Source organism: Orcinus orca, chromosome 14 (genome assembly GCF_937001465.1).
Source record: "Orcinus orca chromosome 14, mOrcOrc1.1, whole genome shotgun sequence".
Classification (NCBI taxonomy): Eukaryota; Metazoa; Chordata; class Mammalia; order Artiodactyla; family Delphinidae; genus Orcinus; species Orcinus orca.
In genome coordinates, this window is record NC_064572.1 from 76,184,883 (window position 1) to 76,206,879 (window position 21,997).

The following is a 21,997-nucleotide window of genomic DNA, read 5'->3' on the forward strand; positions in this document are numbered from 1 at the left end:
GGGCATCTGACAGAACAAGAATGAATTTGGGTAGGACTAAATTTAGAATGATTACGATGGAGAATTGATGGGAAGGGACTCCGTTAAATACTTGGGCAACAAGAAACAAGGGTGGGGACCGGGGTTATCAATAATCGATACGCGAGAGAAGGGAATCCGCCAATGTCTTAAGATAATGACCCTTGGGAAATGAAAGTGTCCCACTGAATACATCCCAGGATGGAGGCGGTGGCAAACCCCACAGATTTAAGGCCTCTGCAGTGAGAATATATTTCAGAGGTACAGTCGTCTTGAAGAATTCTAGACAACAGAATTCAAATAAATGGTCACTTGAGAATAAAAGCTGCGTCAAAGTCAAGAGGTATCAGATCTACGCACGAGATGCTTATCTCAGGGATGAGCGAAAAACATAGCTTGTAAGGATTTCTAACCAAATTCCCAGCTGCTTTGCTGTTTTAGAATTTCTGAAAAGAAACTCCTTCCTCTGCCCTCCAGATATCAGCTCTGGCGCGCTTCCTACAAAGGCGCTGGTGTCTAATTCAAGGAACCCTGGGTGTTTTGTTGGGACGAGTTTTCTGTTTGGACCAGACTGCATGCTCCATTCACCAAGGGCACGTGGTCTCTTGCGGTACCTTGATTTTGCTTCATCTCTTCAAACTCCCCGAACTCAGTGCAGACAGGCACTTTGGCCAACATCATGTTCAGGCCATTGGTAACTGACTCTTGTGTGTTGTCATTGCTTTTCGGTCTTTCTTGAAACGATGGGTCTGACATGGTCTCATTTGTTTTATCAAAGAGCAGAAGCAACAAAGATCGCGGGGGTATGAATCCAAGAGCTCAAGAACAGCTTGAAAGAGAATGAGAAAATGTGCATTCATTTAAGCAGGTCATTTTCTGGCCCGCAGTTTATTGACTCAAATAAGTCGTGCATGCCTGACGACATGAATGAAAACTTATTTTCCAAAAGACAGCTCCTCCGAGGCCACTGTTTTGTAAATAATAACAACAGAAATACATTTTTGCTGGATTCTAAGAACAGAATTTGCTAATTATATAAACTCTCACTGCTCTTACATGTCTTTTTCCCAAGCACTTAACACTGATTTAGAAATGCTTCCTCTCTCCCACTTTCCTAGCTCAGCAGATGGAGTGTTTGGGAGTGTCTGATTCAGAGTACAAAGAGGCAGGTGGGAAATGGGGATGCAGCTGGAGACAACCCATCCTCGGAGCATGTGCAAGATAGAAACAATCTTAACATAGACTAGATCAAAGGCCACAGCGGCTCTGGAGGAGCCCTGTCCTATATTTGTTTTCCTTGAAGAAGTAGCTTCTAAAACATTTTTTACTACAGACTAAAGAATCGTTTAAAAAAATTTTTTAATGGAAAACCACGCTCCTTTCACACTTTGCATACAGTTTGCTATACTTAATGTAAAATAATCTATGTCATTCTCAACTTACACTTTTTTTTTACTAGAGGCTTGAAAAAAACCAGATATGGAAAAATATATTCAGGTGGCATTCTGAATTCCCTCTCTTTACTGTGCCCTTCCTCCTTCGTGTGCTCTATTTAAAAAGATACTCAAACACCTCTCGGTCAAATATTCAACATCAAGGGGACTGAAAATGTGCTTCGAATCGGTTTGGCAATCTTGCCTTCTTTTCTCTGAAATGGGTGGAGCATAGCCAGACTTCAGTTGGGAGCCACGGTCTCCAGGGATGTGAGTTACTGTTTTTGTTTGCCAGAATCAACTACAACGAGATGCCTTCGCCAACAGGCCCGAACCTCAGCAGGCAGCCCTTGTATTTTGGTGACACTTTCCACGCAGGGCCTGCAGGACCGGAAGTAGTGAACCAGTTTTTGCTTTCAGCGCTGCCAGAGGAAGCTGGATAGGTAAAAGGGTTTGCCTGCTCCAGTACTGGGGCAAATGATGGTGTTTCTGGGGCACCGTGTTCAACTGAGATCACCCCGAATGGCAGAAACACTTGCTTGGCATGATTTTATAAGAATCTCTCTAACAAGTTGTCATGGAACATCCTTCCCTCTGTTTACTTAAGCAGTAATTTATTTTCAAATGGACGATTTGGTCACTCTCCTATGCTTCTATCTCTGAAGAAAAATGAGATCTGTGTTGGTGAAAAGATGACGCTTTTCAAAATTTAATTTATGTGCTGCACATCCATGGTTCTTCACTGAAAGCCACTCTTGTTAGCTCTGATAACTCCTATTTCCTCTTTGGTCATCTGAAGCTAATTAGAGCTGCTGTTTAATACAGAAGTAATCAATAGCTTTCTACAGTAGATTACATAGAATCAGACCTCTATGCAATTAGTCCAATGTAGATACATAGAGATACCTTAATTAAAATAAAATATGCTCTGTAAGAGATATGCTTTCACAGATGACTGGAATTCCAAGTATTTCGACATGTTTAATGTGTTTATTCAAAGGAAGAGTCTTTAGGAAACCTTTCACTAATTGAATTTGTTTGATGAGTTCCCCTTGAAAACATTTTGAAGTGAAAAAACTCGGTACTTAGTATATACATTTATGTTTATTAACATTTGGATATAAATGTACTTCAAACACCAATAGAGCTAAAAGGCTATGCCTTCATCCTGGGTTTAATAGATTTCCCACCCTAGTAATCTGATTAATTCTTACAAGGCAAACATCCGTGGGCAAAGGGAATCAGGATGAAATGTGCACTGTGGGTCTCCCCCCTCCACCCCTCTATTGATATGGGAAGAAAGCGAACGCTTCCAATACTCTGTTGGGTGGAATCTCCTCGCCTCTATTCAGTTTCAAAGAAACATGGCTACTAGCACTCGATCCTTGTAGATTTCGAATCTCACCATTTCAACCAGACTTCAAAAGTGCACTTTTGAGTCTATTCGTTTAAGGAAAAGAACGATAGAAGAGGACGTGCAGCAACAAGCCAAATGCCTTATATCCAGAGTCCTGTTCTGTTCTGTGTCTCTGTGCCAATCAACTCAGCTCCACAGACCTTATTCGTGACCCTCTGGATCCACAAACCTTTTTTCTTTGTTGCAGAATCAGTCACAGTCTGTCATGGAGGACACAGAACACGGTGCAAGCAGACTCCCCATGACCTTCAGACCAAACTGCTCTACGCAGCAGCCAAGCCATGACAGATGGGAGTCAAGACAATCCTTAGGAAAAGCACTGTGTACCCTGGCATGGATCTGCTTCAGAAGAAAGGGCAGCAAGTCCCAACCCCCATCCCAGTCAAGTAACATGAACACCAAGGTACTGGTCTGTGTCAACTGGCAAGGGTGACCCTGGACAATGTAGAACATTTACAAGTGGCTGCTGGTTTCCTCACAGGTATGCACGCTTGCGTTTCAAGAAACGATAAAAGACAATGCTTGGCTGCTCTGTGTCCTCCTGCCTGTCCACAATCACGTGATGCAGAGCCCGCTTTTGAAGAGCTGTCTTCGTGAACATCGGAGTTAACGCTACTTATGAGAGGAAAACAAGCTCCGTGTATTTTGTATTAAACCACCAGTAAAAAAAATGAAGACAATGTCATTACTTTCAAAATACAGAAAGCCAGTAGTTGAAATCATTTAGTAGTAAAATTTTTTTCTACATATAACCTGATACGTGTAAAGAGTATTGGAATGGTGCTTCAGCTGTATTTGACTCTTGTTAGTTTAAGGGCTTCTCACTCAGGTAAGGCTTAGGAAAATGTCTCAGTGGTCAAGGTTCTGTGAAGTCTCATGCCCACTCTCACTCTCTATTTTGACTAGAAGACAGACACTACACTGGGATGTGACAGGTATTTTTTGTTTTTGTAGGAGAGTGCAGAACTGTTTACAGCACATAAACTTAGCACGGAAAATACTAGTACATATAGAAAAGTGAACATTGGTACAAGCCTGTTTGCACAAAGTCCATCAAGATTGTCTTGATGAGGATCTTCACTTTGTGACCAAAAAACCCTGGCATCCATGTACCGCTGCAGTCATGTCATCAGAAATAAAACCTATTACATGAGATATGGAAGATTCTTTAGAAATACTAACTCCTTCTCTAGCTAGTGAAGGCCAGAGTTAAATTGTTAAAATCACCATCCTCATCGTCCTCTTGAAAAACATGGCCCCAGTTTGCTTTACAGCCAAATCAACAAACTGTCCCCTTACAATACAGCATGCCCCAAAGCCTTCTGAGTTTGGAATGTAGCACTGTATCGGGGATCCCATATAAGCCCTAAGGATCACAAGAAGCTTTCTTAGAAAAAAAAAAAGAAAAAAGAAAGAAAAAAGTTCCAGTTGGATGAAACTGTTTTAGCAGTGTCTCAACTGAGTTCCTAAAACTGGAATTTCAGATATACAAGAGGACAGGAAACAGATAACTTGGTTTTTGTCTTTTTCCATGTCCATATTGTTTTTTAAATGCAGCTACGATGTGTCAGCCAAAGATAAAGATAATAGGGTGGACAGGGCAGTTACCACCAGGACCAGCAGTGGGCTCAGACTGCAGCTTGGAGAGGCAGCCATTGATTTTGTGGTTATGTGGCTGGAAGCCCCAGCAAGACCATCCTTTTCGTAATCACGCTGTAAGAAAGAATGTTTTCATTATCACCCACTGCATGTGTTCGTTCTATGAAGGCATATTTTAACCGCACTCTTTCTCTCTCACTGCTCACCAAAGCTGACCCGAGATTTTACCCCCACTCCCAAGGTCCCCCAGCAACTGTGCAACATGGAACCATTCTCCTTCTGGGTACCAGTGACCGAGGAGGGATGCCTGCTGTCTCTCTCCATCATGAAGGAGGGCAGGAAGAATCATCTTGGGAAACTTGCCCAAGCAAGTATGAGTTCATGCAGAGATGGGTCACAAATCGCATTGGAGACTGGCAGAGAAGGCAGTAGCCTTTCCCTCCATTGGCTGGTTCAACCATGGACTTCATAGATGAAGGATCTCGCCCTGCTTTTCAGAGAGTCCCGACCAAAGCCCAGGCTCCCAAATTCCCAGTCAGCACAGCTGTCCTTCCCCAGGATTGATTCCTTCATCCCCATCCCTAGCACCTGCTCAATCCCATAATGCCACATCCCGCCACAATGAGCTATGATTGTGACAGAATCAACCACCCTCTCACTTGTAGACTGGGGAGTGTAATGCGGCCCGCCTTGGCTACTTCTGGGCTGCTGTGGAGGTCAAAGGACATCTGGTAAGGAGCGAGAGTTGTTATGTATCTTCTCTGTGCCAGATGAATTCATGTGACTGTGACCACAGAGATTATCATGGTACTGGGACAATGGTATTTATGCTGGTCCAGTTCTGAGATTAGGATCCTGGGGTCCACACTTGGTTCTCACTTTGGGCACTAGGATCTGAAGACTGCACCTGGCTCAAACGGCAGAGGGACATTGAGGGTGACTTAGATTTTTTCTGGACCTGAAACCTTGTTGTCTTTGAGCCCTTCACATCATATCCTGTTCCAGGGTCCCAAAGGCTCTGTTTCTATAAATGCAGGGAGACTCAGAAAGAAACAACTTACATCAGAAAGACAGAGGTGTGGACTTCCCGACATATTGGATTTCAGCTTCTGTGCCTGGAAAGAGACAAAAACGCACACACACAAAATCACTCATACATACTATGGAAGAGTAATTACTGATGATTAACTGTCTAGGACCGTGCCATTTACAGAAATATGTGAGCCACAACTGTGAGCCCATATATAACTTAAATTTTTCTCCTAACCACGTAAGTGATAACAGGTGAAGAAAATTTTAATCACATTTTCTTTAACTCAATATATTACCATTTCAACATGTAACCAATATAAAAGATGATTAATGAGATACTTTACATTCTTTTATTTTCACACTAAATCTTCCAAATTTGGTGTGTTTGACATAGTACATCTCAGTTTGTACCCACCTCATTTCAAAGTCACCGCACAGGTTACAAAAGAAAAAATTTTGAAGTCATTTACATTTTGAACTCATTTATAGTTCTGAAAGTTAATGTTTAGGAACTGCCTTCTAGGTAAAAATGGTGCAATAAAAATCCGCATTTATTAGTAATATAAAGATAGGTCTTCCTGAAGTTTGTGTGTTTGTTCATTTGTTTATTAGTTGTTCCAGTCCACAAACACTTACCGAGCTATTTTCCAGCGCTGGGCATACGGTGATATGACAAAAACAGATGTGGTCCTGGGCTCATGTGGCTGCCCTCTAGTGGGAAAACCACTCAGTGCTTGGGGGCTAAGGCACAGGGCAGGGACTCTTTCAGACAGGTCCCCTTCAGGAATCGTGAAGGGCATTACGGACCCCAGATCCATCCATCTTAAAACTGCTTTAGGTGGTCACAAAGCACCGAGCTGATCTCCCTGTGCTATGTGGCTGCTTTCACTGGCTATCTATTTTACGTTTGGTAGTGTATATATGTCCATGCCACTCTCTCACTTTGTCCCAGCTTACTCTTCCCCCTCCCCGTACCCTCAAGTCCATTCTCTAGTAGGTCTGTGTCTTTATTCCCGTCTTGCCCCTAGGTTCTTCATGACCTTTTTTTTTTAGAATCCATATATATGTGTTAGCATACAGTATTTGTTTTTCTCTTTCTGACTTACTTCACTCTGTAGGACAGACTCTAGGTCCATCTACCTCACTACAAATAACTCAATTTCGTTTCTTTTTATGGCTGAGTAATACTCCATTGTATGTATGTGCCACATCTTCTTTATCCATTCATCTGTTGATGGACACTTAGGTTGCTTCCATGTCCTGGCTATTGTAAATAGAGCTGCAATGAACATTTTGGTACATGACTCTTTTTGAATTATGGTTTTCTCAGGATATATGCCCAGTAGTAGGATTGCTGGGTCATATGGTAGTTCTATTTGTAGTTTTTTAAGGAACCTCCATACTGTTCACCTAAAGGGGTGGGATAGGGAGGGTGGGAGGGAGGGAGACGCAAGAGGGAAGAGATATGGGGACATATGTATATGTATAACTGTTTCACTTTGTTATAAAGCAGAAACTAACACACCATTGTAAAGCAATTATACTCCAATAAAGATGTTTTAAAAAAATACATGTACATTACCTATGCAATACAAATAAATACATATTTTATTGAAAACTGCTTTAGGGCAGTTACAAGTTCCTGAGCTGTGAGGGCTTTAAGCCCCCTATTTCCTCACAAATGAAGCAAGTTTCCACTGGGTTTCTACCTGAGAACGGAGGTGGAGGGAAGGTTCCATTGCTCAAACAATTACAATAAAAACTGCTAACCCAGTGCAGCTCTCTTGTTTTGTAGAGGAAAACAAATTAGAGTGCAGAGAAGTTAAGTGACTTATCCAAGGGCACACAGTGAACTACTTTAGAGTCAAGATTTAGATAAGTCTCTGAAACTCCTGAATGGAACTGTGCTCTTTCCTGCTTTACAGTTTCTCCCAGGCAACCCTGGCATGCTTGGGTCTTCATGCTCCCCCTGCCCCCAAAAGCCACACAAAGAATCCCTCCCATAGCCCCCTCCCCCTGAAACTAGGAGCCCTTTGGCGTCGAAAGACCAAGAACTCATTTGTCGACAGGATGACCCTGGTTAAGCAAAACACCTGAATCTAGGAGTATCTGGGCAACCAGCTCTGTGGGAATGCCCTGGCAGGCTGCCTACTGCAGGACAACGTTTGCAACTTGTTGAAGACGTGCTAGCCTGAAATGATAGCATGTTCACCCAAGGAGTAATTTATTGACCATAATGCTAGGTGGGAGGTGTCATAACCTTTACCTCTATTTGCATATGCCCGCTGTGAATATGAAATAGAAACCTTTAAACAGGAGTCAAGAAAAAGACACTGTGAATCATCCCTGGGCTATTCAAAGGTCACTAAATGTTATGTATAAGAAGATCAGAGGGCAAATCAGAAGAGGGATTGAGCCTTCCTCAAAAGCCTACTTTTAATCCATATTAATAGCAAATCTGGTCCATTGCATTGTAACCTGTAGAGAATAATATGTAGAACTTTGCACGTTTTATTTCTGTTCAAGGTTGGAATTGTGCCAGACACCAAAATGGCCCTAAAACATCACATTCTGTCTTTTCTAGGCGGTAATCTACAAAAGACAACCCTCATTAAGGGCTTTTGCATAACTAAGAAGTTCACTAAAACGTGCAGAGAAGGCAGCCTGACTTCTAGTCTGGGCCACATTATTTCTTCAAGTTGTTTCTGTTCTGTGCTGTGGTCACAGCTAAGCTCCACCTCAGTGTCCTAGACTGCAGTGCCCTCTAAGAGACCCAAGGGCTGGTAGGCCTCCTCCTACTTTGTTCTATATGATTAGCACCAGCATGCAGTGTATCACTCATCACCTATAGCATCTGAGAGACTCACTAGCTACACTCAGTCACTTCAGGGACCTGTTAATGTACTAGTAAAATGCCCATCTATTACATGATCGTAAAGGGGGCTTCCACCGATGGACTAGAAAAGGTCTCTATCTTAACCAGTTTTCTTAAGTGACTCTACACCAACATAGGTAGATTCTGGTCCTCAGTGGTCACTGAGAGCTCGACTTTGTACAGGATTAGAGTCATACAACCGGGTAGACATGCTCTTGCCTCCCACCTGAGAATGGCTGGGATGACTGTTTGATCACACAAGAAAATACACTGAGACCAGCTCCACGTCTGTGAAGGCTCTGGGATCTTCTTCCCCCAAAGCAGGCATCTTGTTGGCCTGTATCTAAAGCAAATAATCAACCTCTGGCTTTGTCTCCCTGTATCTCCACTGGCTTCACTTAAGGTGGAGGCAGCAGCTCCAAGCTCATGTGGCCTTGAGAACCATTCTGGTGGGCAGAACAGGACGAACCGCTGAGTGAATATAACCGTGCGCCGCCAGTCCTCTGCAAAGGCTCTGAGAAAATGCCTTCTCTCCTGTCAAACCTTTTCCTAACCCAGCAGAAGCACCTAGCGCTCCAGAGGCTTAGCGGTCCACGCACACTGGCCTCAAGAGCCTCTGCCTACATAGCGTATTAACACTGCTTCCCACTGAGAGGTCTGGGGGGCCGGGAAACCCCCCAGAACTGCAGAGGCAAAGAAGGGCAGCCCCCCAGTTCCGCCAGAACTTTGCATGAACCACACTAACACCTGTGAGTGTGATTAGAGGGCAAAGAACAGATGTTAGTGGTTATTGGCATAGCAGGCAGCACCTGGGTAAAAGAATCGAAGGGTTGCACATAGACATGAGATCTTTTAAAATCCTACACCAAACCTGGGGTATATATTACAAAATGAGGGCCAGTGGGTCTGCTGCTTGGACTGAGTGGCATCAACTGGGCGTCCAGTGACTCTAAGGGTTCGTAAGCTGCAGATGGAGGGGCAGAGCCTGGGGATTCAGACCTACGTATGTCTAGCTGGCGGCACGCTTATAAGTCCTGTATTCAGTCTGAACCCCTCGGGTGACCACCGAGGGTCAGAAATCTACCTATGCAGGTCCAAAGTCCACTTAGGAAAATCTGGCTCTTAAAGCCCCTTGTAGAAGCCTGAACAACCTGCTGTTTCCACATTTTAAAGGCTTTTATCCTGAGCCTTTTTTAAAACATCAAGCTATCGCTGTCTTGCTAGTCAGGCCTGATAAACGCAAGAAGATAAAATTATAGGGCATCTCTCACCTTCAACTATTGCAAAGAGTATTTACATATTTTAAACATTGCCTCCGTTGATGAAAATTGGGACTGTCCCAGGAAAATTAAAGAAACAAAAAGAAAACCAAAACTTCTGAGATCTTGCAAGGTAAAAGGCAAGTTAGAAACTGGAAGAGCACCATTGCCGAGCCCTAAACCAGGGGTGTAATAATGGAACAAGTCCTGTCTGCAAGCTCTACAGCCCTGCTCATTAAGAGGATAGGCAGGGGCCCAACATAGAGCCTGGCCAGCCCAGACCGATCTAGGCACCAAACCTTACAGTTTGTGGCTTTAAAATATCGTATCTCTTAAAAAGGAGACAGGGATGAAGAAGAAGAGAAGAGAATGGATTTCAATTTTTCTAAAAGTCAATTTTAACCATTGTTACAGCATGTTGAAAAACGAATTATTTAATCCCTTTTATGAAAGCGGGTTTCGTAACAGCTCACTCATAGTTATGCGGTTATGGGAGAAGCTGCCTGACTCGGAGTTGGGGGAAACACCACCACCAAAACACAGTACCACAAGGTTGTCATCTTGAGAAGGTGAAGAGGATGCTGGAGAAACCATCCACAAACCAGTAGCTTTGCTGTCGTTCTGGAAAACCAGGGAACTTGCTCTTTAGGCTCTTCATAAGCCTTGTCCCTGCAGCGGTCTCATAAAACTGTCGCTGGCAGTAATCCCCACGTCCAGGAATGTCGCATAATAGAATTTCCATGGCACTGTAATTGTGGCCAGACCTCCCCAGGCCCTGGCACTAAAGGGTTAATAAATGCATTAGATGCCGTTAACCTCTGTTACTCCCTTGCTTTTTACCCCTGTGATTAGCATTTGGAAAGCCTGCCTGGTGCCGACTGCTCTCCGGTACAGGATGCCCAGGCACACAGACAGTTCATAGCTCTCAGTCAAGCCAGCTCATCGGGCACCGTGTACACAACACGTTCTGCCCGCGGTGGGTTCTCCCCGAGCCTCGGGTCAGATCAGGCTTTGGAGCTGCACGCTTGCTCTGCTTATGGAATTGGAGACTTAATAGCATACCCACTTGCAGTCTGGCCTTTGCTGCCCCAGGACTCCATTTCTGTAGAGAAGCCAGTGTTTAATCTTGGGTTTTTAGGCAGCTGTCAGCCAGCAGGGCATGGAACATTTCTCTACTCTCCTCCATGTATAAGAAAAGCCAGTTTCTGCTCTACCTCCCGAAAAGAAAACCAGAGGAAGTTGCTCAATCCAACAGCAACAGATTGTCCAGGCCGCAGCCAAATGGTCATAATTAATGATGCTTCTGCTTCTCTTCTCCCTTGCTTTACTGATTAGAGAGATTTGCTATATTAAGAACCTGTTTGCTTAATGACAGAATACAAGCAATAAACAGAAATACACAGACTGGAAAACGCCATCAACGTTGCTCTCCAGTACTAAGTACCGAGCTGCATCTATCACCCTTGTCAATATCAGCTTATCAGCATACCAGCCTCTTCTGCAGCATAAATTGGACCTTTGCTAGGGAAAACCATTGCATGAGTTCTTTCCAAAATAGTCCAGGACTCAAAGCCATTTCTCCGTTTAAATCTACGCATCTTACATTTTCTTGTAAGGCAAAACATAAGAAGGCTGTCTACCTAATTTGAAGGATAACTTATTACTTTCTCATTTTTCACTTTGCATTTTAATAAAATGGATTCACCAGATTATAGACTTTTATGAGTAGAACTTACTACATAACAATTCTGTTGCGCCCTAGACACATATTTGCCCAAATTAATTTCTACGCACACAGAAAAGACAGAAAAAAGAAGTTGCCTGCTTAGTGAATCCAAGCTAAGGAACGGTCGTATGCTCAGCGCGCTGTAGTCTTATACTCTTTTCAGCTTTTTGGATTTGGCCTGTTGGATTTGGGAGAGCCACGGGAGGTTTTATTTCTGGTCTGGTCACAAGCAATTGGCCAGTCTTTCTAAAATCCTTGTCACTGTCTATTTTGAAACTCACCTTCCCGGTGAGTTCTGCTTTTCCTATGAACTTGGTAGCAACCACTGGTCTGAATAATGTGTAGTCAAGTCAGTGCTTAAAACAAGTGGACACATAAATAAGGTCTACTCTGAGCCGCTGGGCGTGGGCGTTTGTCTCTCAGAGCCTGTGTTCAGCTCTGTTTCCTCTGAGCCGATTTCTGCCAGCCCCATGGGCTCTGGCACAGGCTGGGGAGGGGCTGAGGGGCTATGAGGAGGGACAGAGTGAGATGTGGGTGGTGATAATTCTTGGGCAGCTTTCCTACCACGTCTCATCTACCTTCTCCCTCCAAGACACTGTGTCTACATATTACCTGAACCTCAGCCCAAAGGCTTTCATTACATTAAGCTCTAAGAAGACCTTGTAAAGATGTTTCACCCTGCACAGGTTTAGGAAGGTCCACTGGGTGCCAAGTTTAGTTAGTCTGGCAGGCTCTGGGCAGGTCGAGCCTGGTCATAAAAAGGGGCGGGGAGAGGACTGGAGGCCTGAAGTCATGCTTCCTTAGCCCAAGGAAGCACAGGCTCAGATCCCAGATGTGCTGTTTAGACAAGGCCCCCATGAAGTGAGGCCAGATTTTGTGTGTGTGTGTGTGTGTGTGTGTGTGTGTGTGTGTGTGTGTGTGTGGTGGTCGTAGTCTTAAAGGTGATATGGTTTCCTGTCTTAGGGCCAAGCCTAGAGTAGAAACTCTTTTACCTGATGGCACTGGGGGCTGGGGGCTGGGCCCTTAGGTCATTGGTCAGTTGAGAAATAACGTTAAAGAGCAAAATCATTAAATCACTTAAAAATTACACATTTGTATCTAATTTTTTAATTTAGAAGCTTTTTTTTTTTTTTTTTTTTTTGCGGTACGCGGGCCTCTCACTGTTGTGGCCTCTCCCGTTGCGGAGCACAGGCTCCGGACGCGCAGGCTCAGCAGCCACGGCTCACGGGCCCAGCCGCTCCGCGGCATGTGGGATCCTCCCGGACCAGGGCACGAACCGGCGTCCCCTGCATCGGCAGGCGGACTCTCAACCACTGTGCCACCAGGAAAGCCCCAAGAAGCTTCTTTTTTTAATTATTGTGGTAAGAATACCTAACATGAGGTCTACCCCCTTAAATTTTGAAGTGTACAACACAGCACTACTATCTACGGCACAATGTTGTACAGCAGACCCAGAACTTACTCATCTTGCATAACTGAACCTACATACCTGTTGAACAGCAACTCCTCGTGTCCCCCTCCCCCAGCCCCTGGAAACCAAAATTCTGTTCTTTGCTTCCACGAGTTTGACTATTTTAAATACCTCGTATGAATGGAATCATGCAGTGTTTGTCCTTGTGACTGGATTACTTCACTAAACATAATGTCCTCCAGATTCATTCATGTTGTTGCATATTACAGGATTTTCTCCTTTTCAAGGTGAATGATATTCCATTGTATGTATTGTATCAAACGTTTTAATTTAGAATTTGAATGTCATTCACTGATTTTTGGATACATGATCAAGGCCACTTTCTTAAAAAGGTTTTTTAAAGAAAGAGTTTGCTGATTGGAATTCCCTGGCTTATGTTCTGCACAAGCTATGCCTATCATTTACAATCTACAATTTCCAGTTTTCGTTTCATTAAAACAGGAATGGCATTTGTTTGACACCCACTGAGGGATCTCAGTGCAGAATCTTTCTACATTTTTACAATTTTTCTCAGTCTTTTAGAATTGTCTGGGCCACACCTAATCAAAGGCATTTTTTTAAAGGAATTTGAACTTTTCTAATGTATTCAACCTAGTTTTCATTGAAACAACTTTCTTTCTTTGGTGCTCCTATTTCAATCATTCATGTAATATTTAATTAAATTATGTAAGCAAAATACCAAATACAGCAGCACCCAAAGGTTTCAGAACAAATGCTCCTGAATCTTTTAAACCTGCGCCTCCACTGGAGAGAGCAAGGGGCCCAGGTAAGCAGAAGGAGAGAATGCCCACTAGCTTGGGGCATTCAGCCTGCCTTGGGCATTGGATGTTTACAGGAGAATGGCAGAGAGGTTGGCTTCTGTGGTGAGTTGGTGAAATGAGGGTCAGTTAAGAGAGCTTCTACTATGATTTAGAACTTGCTCTTGGTACCAGATTGACTGATAAGGAATGCTAAAAAGACCACAGATTAGGAAGGTCCTGGTCCTAGCTTTTCAACCATCACCTCTAATGACAATAACCCTCGCCCTACTACGGCCTACCTCACGAGTTGTTGTGCGAATCAAACGTGATACTCGGGGTGGAAATCCTTTTAAAATCCAAGTCGCTGTTGATGATCTCTTAGCCTCTCTGTGGTCCCTATACTGGATGTTCTTGGATTCAAGCAGGGGTGTGAAAAATACAAAAGATTAAGCTAATTTGGCTTGTGATAATGTGATACTGAATAGAACTGGCTCATGATCTTCTTTCCTCGGATTTAAAAATGAATGCAATGAAAGAGATACAGTCCTGTAAGATATATCAACGGTCCTCCATTAGCTAAGCAGTCCCTCGGGCTTGCCTGTCAGTCTCCCGCACACCATAAAAGGATGTCTGCAGCCCTGCGCTTGTAATTTAACACTAATGGCAGGATGGCAAGCAGCGCTGTGCGCAGACACTGTCTACAGCAGGGAGCTTACCAGGGCGCTTGGGCTGGCCTTTCCTCCTTCCCTTTACTCCACAGGATCATCTTACATCTATTTTGCTTTTCCCCAAGTTGGGGCGAACACAGGTTGCCAACTACATTAGAGAACTGTGTGTTTTTGTTCATGGTTAACTTGCTTGATTAGTAAACTATTCAGACAAGAAGCAATTACGAGCTGCATTTTAGAAAATTATGCCCAATTAACAATAAGATTATGCCAAACACTGTGTGAAAGATGTTTTAGTTTGGGGTGGGGGAGGGGTTTTGTAGAGCAAGCATTCAGTGATCATGGTGTAATGGTAACTAGGGGGATGGCCCTAAAAGGAAACATTTGTTTTCTCAAAACGTGCATTTGGAAACGCAAGTGTGCAGAGAGCAGCAGAAAAGATTCATCGTGGTCCCTGCCGAGAAGTGCATGAAGCCGATCTCATCAGACACGTGCCCTCATCACCATCAGATAATATTTATTAAGCCTCTCATTCTCTTGTGCATTTATGTGCAGCTGAGAGCAGCCCTGTAATGGCTCTGTGACTTATGGTGGTAACTAAGGTTTGATATAAAATGCCACGTCTGCAGACAGCACGGACCCAGGGCTTTTGTTCACTCTCTGGGTGGGAAGACGGAGCACTTGTGGTGCTGCAAGAAACAAGGGGAAAGCAAAAAATTTAAAAACTTAAAAAAAAGGTACTTTTAGTAGACAGAGAAAAATATTGAAGAAAATAGAGGAAAACCAAATAGACTAATAGTGATAATGACTGTGACGATTACTCTTAAGAAAAGCCTCCATTTGTAATGATCCCATCCGCATTTTACTGACTACTCCCCAAGGACTCATATGACTTTCTGAGGGGGGCTACTCCCCTTTTGTACAGATCAGGAAGCAGAGGTTTCAGAGAGGTCGGGACCTGCCCAAGTTTCCACAGCCCCGAGTGGCTGCGCTGAGATTTGAATCTCTTTGACTTCAGCCTCTTCGCCTCTAAAGCCCACGCATACTGGCTCTGCCAGATACGGTACCACTATCTCTCGTAATCCTTAGATCAACCCTTAGCATAATAAGGGTGATAAGCCCGGGGTCACACAGCCAGCACGCACAGAGCCAGCCGTGGCAGCCTAGAATCAACCCAAGGAGTCAGAGGTCAGGCCAGCGCTGGTGATTTTCACTCCCCCGACAGCCTCCACAGAGGAGCACCCTGCGTGTCATATCTGAGGTCCCTGCAGCCCTCAGGGTGGCAGGGGACAGCCACCCTGGGGAAAATTCCCACAACGTCTTCTCAGTGCCCACCATCCTGCGTTTCCTCTCTAGCCTTGTCCACGACGTGACTCCTCTTGGGCCTTGAATCCGAGGAGCACACGGGAGGGGAGCCCTTCACTGAACCTCACCCCCAAGAGAACCAGAGCCATTTTCCTCCCACAATCGTGCTCCACGGCTCAAGCGCACGGCAGAGTCTATTATGCAGGGAAGCACGGTTGGTTAGAAGTCCTAAGGATAAAAGGTCAGTAGGGGATACAAGAAATTGGATTTATTTATAGTATGTGATCTAAGTGTGCTCAGAGGTATTCTCGTAGGTTGCCCAGAACGAGAGCATGTTTATAGCCAAGATGGTGCAGACGTCCTATTCCTTTTTATTAAGCATGTTTATTATGCAGCAATTGGGTTACACAATTGTCCGACTGCTGAATTACTACCCCTCTGATGGGCCAGCCTCACTACCCTCTGGACCACAGGGGCGGGTGGCCTAATGGCTTTTCCTGAAATGCACTGAGGGGGCCTGCTCTTCCCGTCCCTATCCTTAAGTGGTTATTCTCACTTTTTGAGAAAAAGTAGAAGAAAAAAAAAAAGTTTAGGAGAAGACATCAAAAAAGGGTGACAATAAAAATTGTTTCAACCACAGGGTCCACACCCTATACAGCACCCAAGTTCATTTTCCAGATGAATTTTGGGATAAAAGTCACCAAACTGTCCCTCAGTACTCAGGCTCCTTCTGTCTCATGGTCAGCAGAGACGAACCAGGAGGATAAAATAATGATAAAAAGTTACTGTGCTGGAGGCTCAGTTACTATGCTGAAGAATTTTAATTTGTTTAATTATCACAGCCCTCCCAGGTGGCTGTGCTCATTATTCCCACATTACAGACAACAAACCCAAGGATTAAGGAGATGCAACTACTCTCCATTGTAGACCACAGGAAGGCTTGATTTTATTGCAGAGAGAAGCCTGGTCCTTCAGTATTTTCCACTCTTAAGCACAACAGCCTTTTTCCTAAAAAAGCAACTTTGAGCAATTACCATGCCACTGTTTGCCTACTGTCTGCACGATCCCTTGTCAAGAATCGGAACAGCAAGGCTTGAGTTACATTACCTGAAAGTGAGCTTGGTTTTGGAGTAAAACAAATGATGGCGCTGCCTTGAGTCTCCAAAGGAGCTCAGAATCACTAAGTGCTACCCTCACCCTGATATAACGTAGGGGGTGCCGTGTGCTGGGGCCGGAAACAGCTGAAGCCTGGAGCAAGTGCCTGTCCCTGGGCAGCAAGAATACCCTCCAGCTGTGGCCTCATTGCTGAGATGACCGTGACCTGGCAAAAGATACCCAAATGCTGTTGGGATGCACAGCCTTATGTTGTTCTCAAGCAACACCAAACTTCAGCTAGAAATTCTCTGGAGCTGACTAAGAAGGGTGAGGCAACTAGAACACTGAGTGGGAGACAGAAAAGGAGGGAAACTCGTGTCATCTCGGGGTGATGCAGGAGAGGGGCTGCAGCCCCTGCTGGTGACCTCTCCCGTGCTTCCTTCTCAGGCGGGCAGCTCAGAGCCAGCCTCCCCACCACCCGCATCACAGACACAGCTGCATGTAACACAAAGCAGAAATGGACTGTGGGCCCCGAGTCCCTGGACTGCACCTTAAAGAGGAAGGAGCCCAGCCACATGGGACTTCCTGTGACTGTTGCCATTCCTCTGTAACAGAAACAGGGCTCCGAGCCAGGGCGGGCTCGCTCAAGAATCTCACTGCACCCAAGCATCCTGGGACCGCATCCCCAAGGTATGCTCCGTAAGTTCCATGGTTACTGTGTTTGTGTACCTGGCTCAGGGCCTCCTATTCATTGACTTTAGTGGTCTGACAATACACCCCGGAAAATCCCAGAAATACAATAACGTGAATTACAATTCCAGTGACAAGAGGACACAGTGCCTTCTCCCTGATGCTATACGCCAACACTTTTATTAAGCGTAATGATAGTGTACAATTATATGATAATGTAGGCCTCCCCATTTTGCCACTTACTTCACAGAATGGTGAAGTAGGGGTTATTTGGAGGCATAGATAAGAGACCTGATTAGAGTTAAGAGTTGGGGTTGAAGTGGTGAGATCAAGGGGCCATTTGTAAAATAAAGAACCTTCTTAAGAGAAAACCAATTCACTCCCTGTTCCTACTGAAGCTCTTCTGACCCGGCTGCTGTTCACCCTGTGGGGGCAATAGGCTTATTCCAGCTCTAGGAGATTAGGGATAAAAGAGGAAAAAAGAAAAATTATAACTCAGAGATACTGCACTCTACGTGCTTAATTTGCAGGGCTTTGTGGTTGAGAAAAATAGATGCCGCGATCTGCCTTTGTTGAAAAGGTGACATTTGGGTTCATTAAAGGTGTACAATAGATTTTCATAAAGGCTATTTTTCTAAGTCACTAAATTGGTTTTTAGGAACTTTACACTCTCCTTCATTTGAACAGTTATTAAACTATATAATAGAATTGTACAATTGCTAAAATTTTACAGCCGGGTATAAAATGCTGTATTATTAAACTATAATGAAGATGCTCAAGCCCATTACAACTTTTTAAATGAATTATAAAACCTTTGCTGCTGGTAAAATATCTTCAATTACAGTATTGTGTATTCTAACAATATGTTGAACCAAAGTCTGCTACAATGCAAATATGCCACTCACAAAGAAACCATTACTTGAATTAAGTTTGCAGAAGCCCGAAATCTGATAGCATCTGATTCAGCAAAGCAGACAACACCTGATGTTTGCAGGCTGGGTGAGATAGCTGGTCCCCTGAGGGAGGTGCCTTTCCCCACATTCCTTTGACCACAGAACCAGCCAACAGTCAGAGCCTCTCATATTCAAAGGCTGTACAGGTGACACTTAGCAGGGCCCTGGGGATTGAGGAAATGCTTGTGGTAATAGCAGTCTTCTCCCCTTAAAGTCACCCCATAGGTGAGATTTTTTAAATGTCAGATGTTTAGTTGCTGAGTACCTGCCACTTACATGTATGTTACAGGCTGTATGGTGTCCCTCAAAAATTCATATGTTGAAGTCCTAACCTTTAGTACCGCAGGGTGTGACCGACTATGGATGGAGACAGGGTCTTTAAAGAGGTGATTAAGTTATAATGAGGTCATTAGGGCGGGCCCTCATCCAATCTGACTGGTATCCTTATACAGAGAGGAAATTTGGACACACAGACACCAGGGTGCACACACACAGAAGAAAGGCCATGTGAGGACACAGCAAGAAGGCAGCCATCTGCAAGCCAAGGAGAGAGGCCTCAGGAGAAACCAAACCTGTTGACACCTTGACCTTGGATTTCCAGCCTCCAAAACTGTGAGAAATACATTTCTGTTGTTTTAGCCACCCAGTCTATGGTACTTTGTTACGGCAGCCCCAGCAAACGAATATGATGTATGACACTGCACTCTGTGATATAGGGTGATATGCATATGTACCTGCCAGGAAGCCGGGCCTCTGAGATGAAATTCCTGTTTTTTGGTACCAGTTATACCCTGCAAGTTTCCATTTCCAATAGGGTTTGAATACACAGCTGAAAATGCCTTTTGGCATCCTGGATTGTACGGCAGCCTTAACAGAGTAATACCCAATTTTGAGCTCTGAATTCAAGCACTCTCCTGGATGAAGGGCTTTGAAAACACTCTATAAGCAGTTATTTCAAAAAGTGTTTTTACAACAGCCTATTTCATCCCAGGGCTAACATGGGTGGATTCTGGGCTGTAGCTCCCTCTGAGCTCATCCGTTGGCACCTGAAGCCAGGAAGATTAAATCCCAGGAGGCCACTGTCAGCCTCTCCATTGCTGCGAGTAGCCGGGCCCATCACACAGGGCCCCAGGGCCGCTTGGCAGGCTGGTCCTGAGCTCCGTCAGGAGGCTGCCAGGGGAGCCCAGAAGCAGCCTGGATGGTGTGCCCTGTGGCTTCGCACTTCTGCTAATGTAAGACCCTCCCACAGCTCATTTCCCCCAGGACTTAAACTCGCTCTAAGCAGGAGAGCATTATGCGAAGGAAATGCTAGGTAGAGCCAAGATTTGGAATTTTCTTTACGAAACAAAAACAACAGTGGGTGCTAGAAAACACTGTGGACTACACAGAAATGATGGCAACCTCACAGAAACCATAAACCAAATGCCACAAACAACATGCTGCACCAAGACCGTTTTCTTCAACAAAAGGCCCAGGAAATGGCATCTAGAAGCCACAATCATTTAGATTCAGTGCACGTGCTGAAGGCTCAGTGCTGACCTGTGTGGTCAGCAGTCAATGTCAGCCCCTCCTAAAACTCCCCCATCCTCAAAGTCCATGCATGAGAACCCCAGCTGTGGTTTGGTATAAGCACTTCCATCTACCGTGGTGGTCCAGCAAAAGTCTCCTTTGACATGTCACCTGCAGGGTACTCATCTGGGATGCTGGATGGGGGAAAGCATCACTCAGACAGGGTGAGGGTGGGAGGTCCTAAAGGCCGCGGACTCCTGCGGGCCCCTGGATGATGGGAACCTGGTCAAGAGCCTCAGTTAACACCACATATGAGTCTACCCCGGGGGTCACTCTGAGGGGAGTGCTGCCTTGGGGAAATTAATTTAAGTGTCCCCAGTTGGGCATCACGTGGTCACCAGAGCCCCGTTTCATTGTTCGCGCTGGCACGAATTAGGAAAGATTTGGTCCAATGCACCCGTCTACTCTTCGATCCCCTGAAGCCCCTCACCACACAAGGAGAAGCAAACCTGAAAAGACTCTTACATGCCTCCATTTTCCATGTTGGCAGAAAGAAAAGGGGGTTTTTGAGGCAGCCCTCATTTCCCAGGCAGTGGTCTTCAACCAGGGGCGATTTTGTCCTGCAGGGGACGTTTGCTGTGTGGCGGGACATCTTTGGTTATCACAGTCGGGGAAAGGGGCTCCTGGCATCTAGAGGGCAGAGGCCGGGGTGCTGATCAACATCCTATAAGGCACAGGGCAGCCCCACAACAAAGAATTACCAGGCCAAAGGGCAGTGGGGCTGCGGTTGAGGAAGCCTGACCTGGAGAACCGTTCAGTTCATAGCCGAGAAGTCACTAAACAACCTTTACTGAAGTTTCCACGATTGGTAGTGAGGTGTGTAGCTCATCGTCAGCAAAGATGCCAGGGAAGCAAGTGACTTCCCCTGGAGAGGCATTTGACACTAAACCATATTTCAAAACCATCACTGTGACAAGGCCTCACATTTTCTCATTTACTCTACAGGTGCAAAGCCCCATAGGCCACCAATATCTAAAAAAGCCACTGGAAAACAGGACCCACAAGCAATGCATAGTTTAGCCTGGCCCCTTGGAGCACTTCTCTGTTACTAAAGACGGGACAAAGGGGGCCGGTGATACCCAAGTGCTAAAAGCCCTTTGAAGCTTACAGCGCATAAAAACTTCCTTAGGGCAGAGCACTGCCCTGAGAACGCATGACAAGTAGGATCACATTTAATCCTCATAATACCCGAGGAGGCACTCTTTCTGCCGTCCTCATTGCACAGGCGATAAAACTGAGGCAGAGAGGATAAGTGATTTGCCCAAGGTTTCAAGGCTGGTAAGTGGTGAAGGGAGCCCGTGCTCAAAATTTCAACTCCAGCTTCCTTGTGAGAAGTTTCACAGTGTGTCCCTAGAATTAAAATTAAAATTCTGCTAACTTTTATTCCCGGTTCCTAGGACATAAGTTCTAAATCCTTGGAAGTTCATGAATGATAGGAGTCTTTTGACTATGGTGATGGTTATGGCTCTGTTTAGACCAACCGTGGGTCAGGGGGTTGGGGTTTTGAGCCACATGAGGTCAGCCTGATCTCCTGACCTCCAGGGAGCAAACAGGAATCAAATACTGCGTTCAATCCCATGCCCAATGGATCAGTCAACCATGCCTATATAATGAACCCCAATAAAAACTGGTCACTGAGGCTCAGTGGGGCACCCTGGATGATGAACACACTGATGTGCTGGGAGGGTGGCATGCCTGAATTCCACAGGCATTTCACAGGGAGAGGGCATGGAAGCTCTCCTCGCAGGCTCCAGCTTAAGTGTCTCTTCATTTGGCATATCCTGATTTGTACCCTTTCAAATAAAACTGTACTTGTAAGTATAGTGCTTTCCTGAGTTCTGAGTCATTCTAGTGAATTGAACGTGAGGGCATCACGGGAACACCTAAGTTTGTAGCCAGTTCGTCAGAAGAGCCTGGGAACTCCTGAAGTATGGTTGGCCTCTGAAGTGGGCAGTCTTGTTGGGGACCGTACCCTTAACCTGCGGTATCTGTGCTAACCAGGGGGCCGGTGTCAGAAGTGAGTTGTACTGCAGGATGCCAGCTGGTGTTAGAATAGGCATCATTCGCTTCCTTTATGCTCGTTTATGAACCGGCCTGGCACCTCAATTTGCCAGATGGTCGACAAGAATTTAGGGACTGATTTAGTC

General features: G+C 45.0%; 1 protein-coding gene across 2 annotated transcripts in view; it reads right to left on the minus strand.

Moving 5' to 3' along the window:
• Positions 1-357: 357 nt before the first annotated feature.
• The window catches only part of GFRA1 (GDNF family receptor alpha 1), a 206,764-nt gene continuing 185,124 nt past the window's right edge, over positions 358-21,997 (minus strand). For both annotated transcript variants that reach the window (XM_033420965.2, XM_004265806.4), the window contains 2 exons: positions 5,529-5,582; positions 358-4,581 (listed from right to left, as the gene is read on the minus strand). In XM_033420965.2, coding sequence (XP_033276856.1) covers positions 4,426-4,581; positions 5,529-5,582 — 210 coding nt within the window. In that variant the 3' untranslated portion in view covers positions 358-4,425. The remainder of the gene's footprint in view (positions 4,582-5,528; positions 5,583-21,997) is intronic.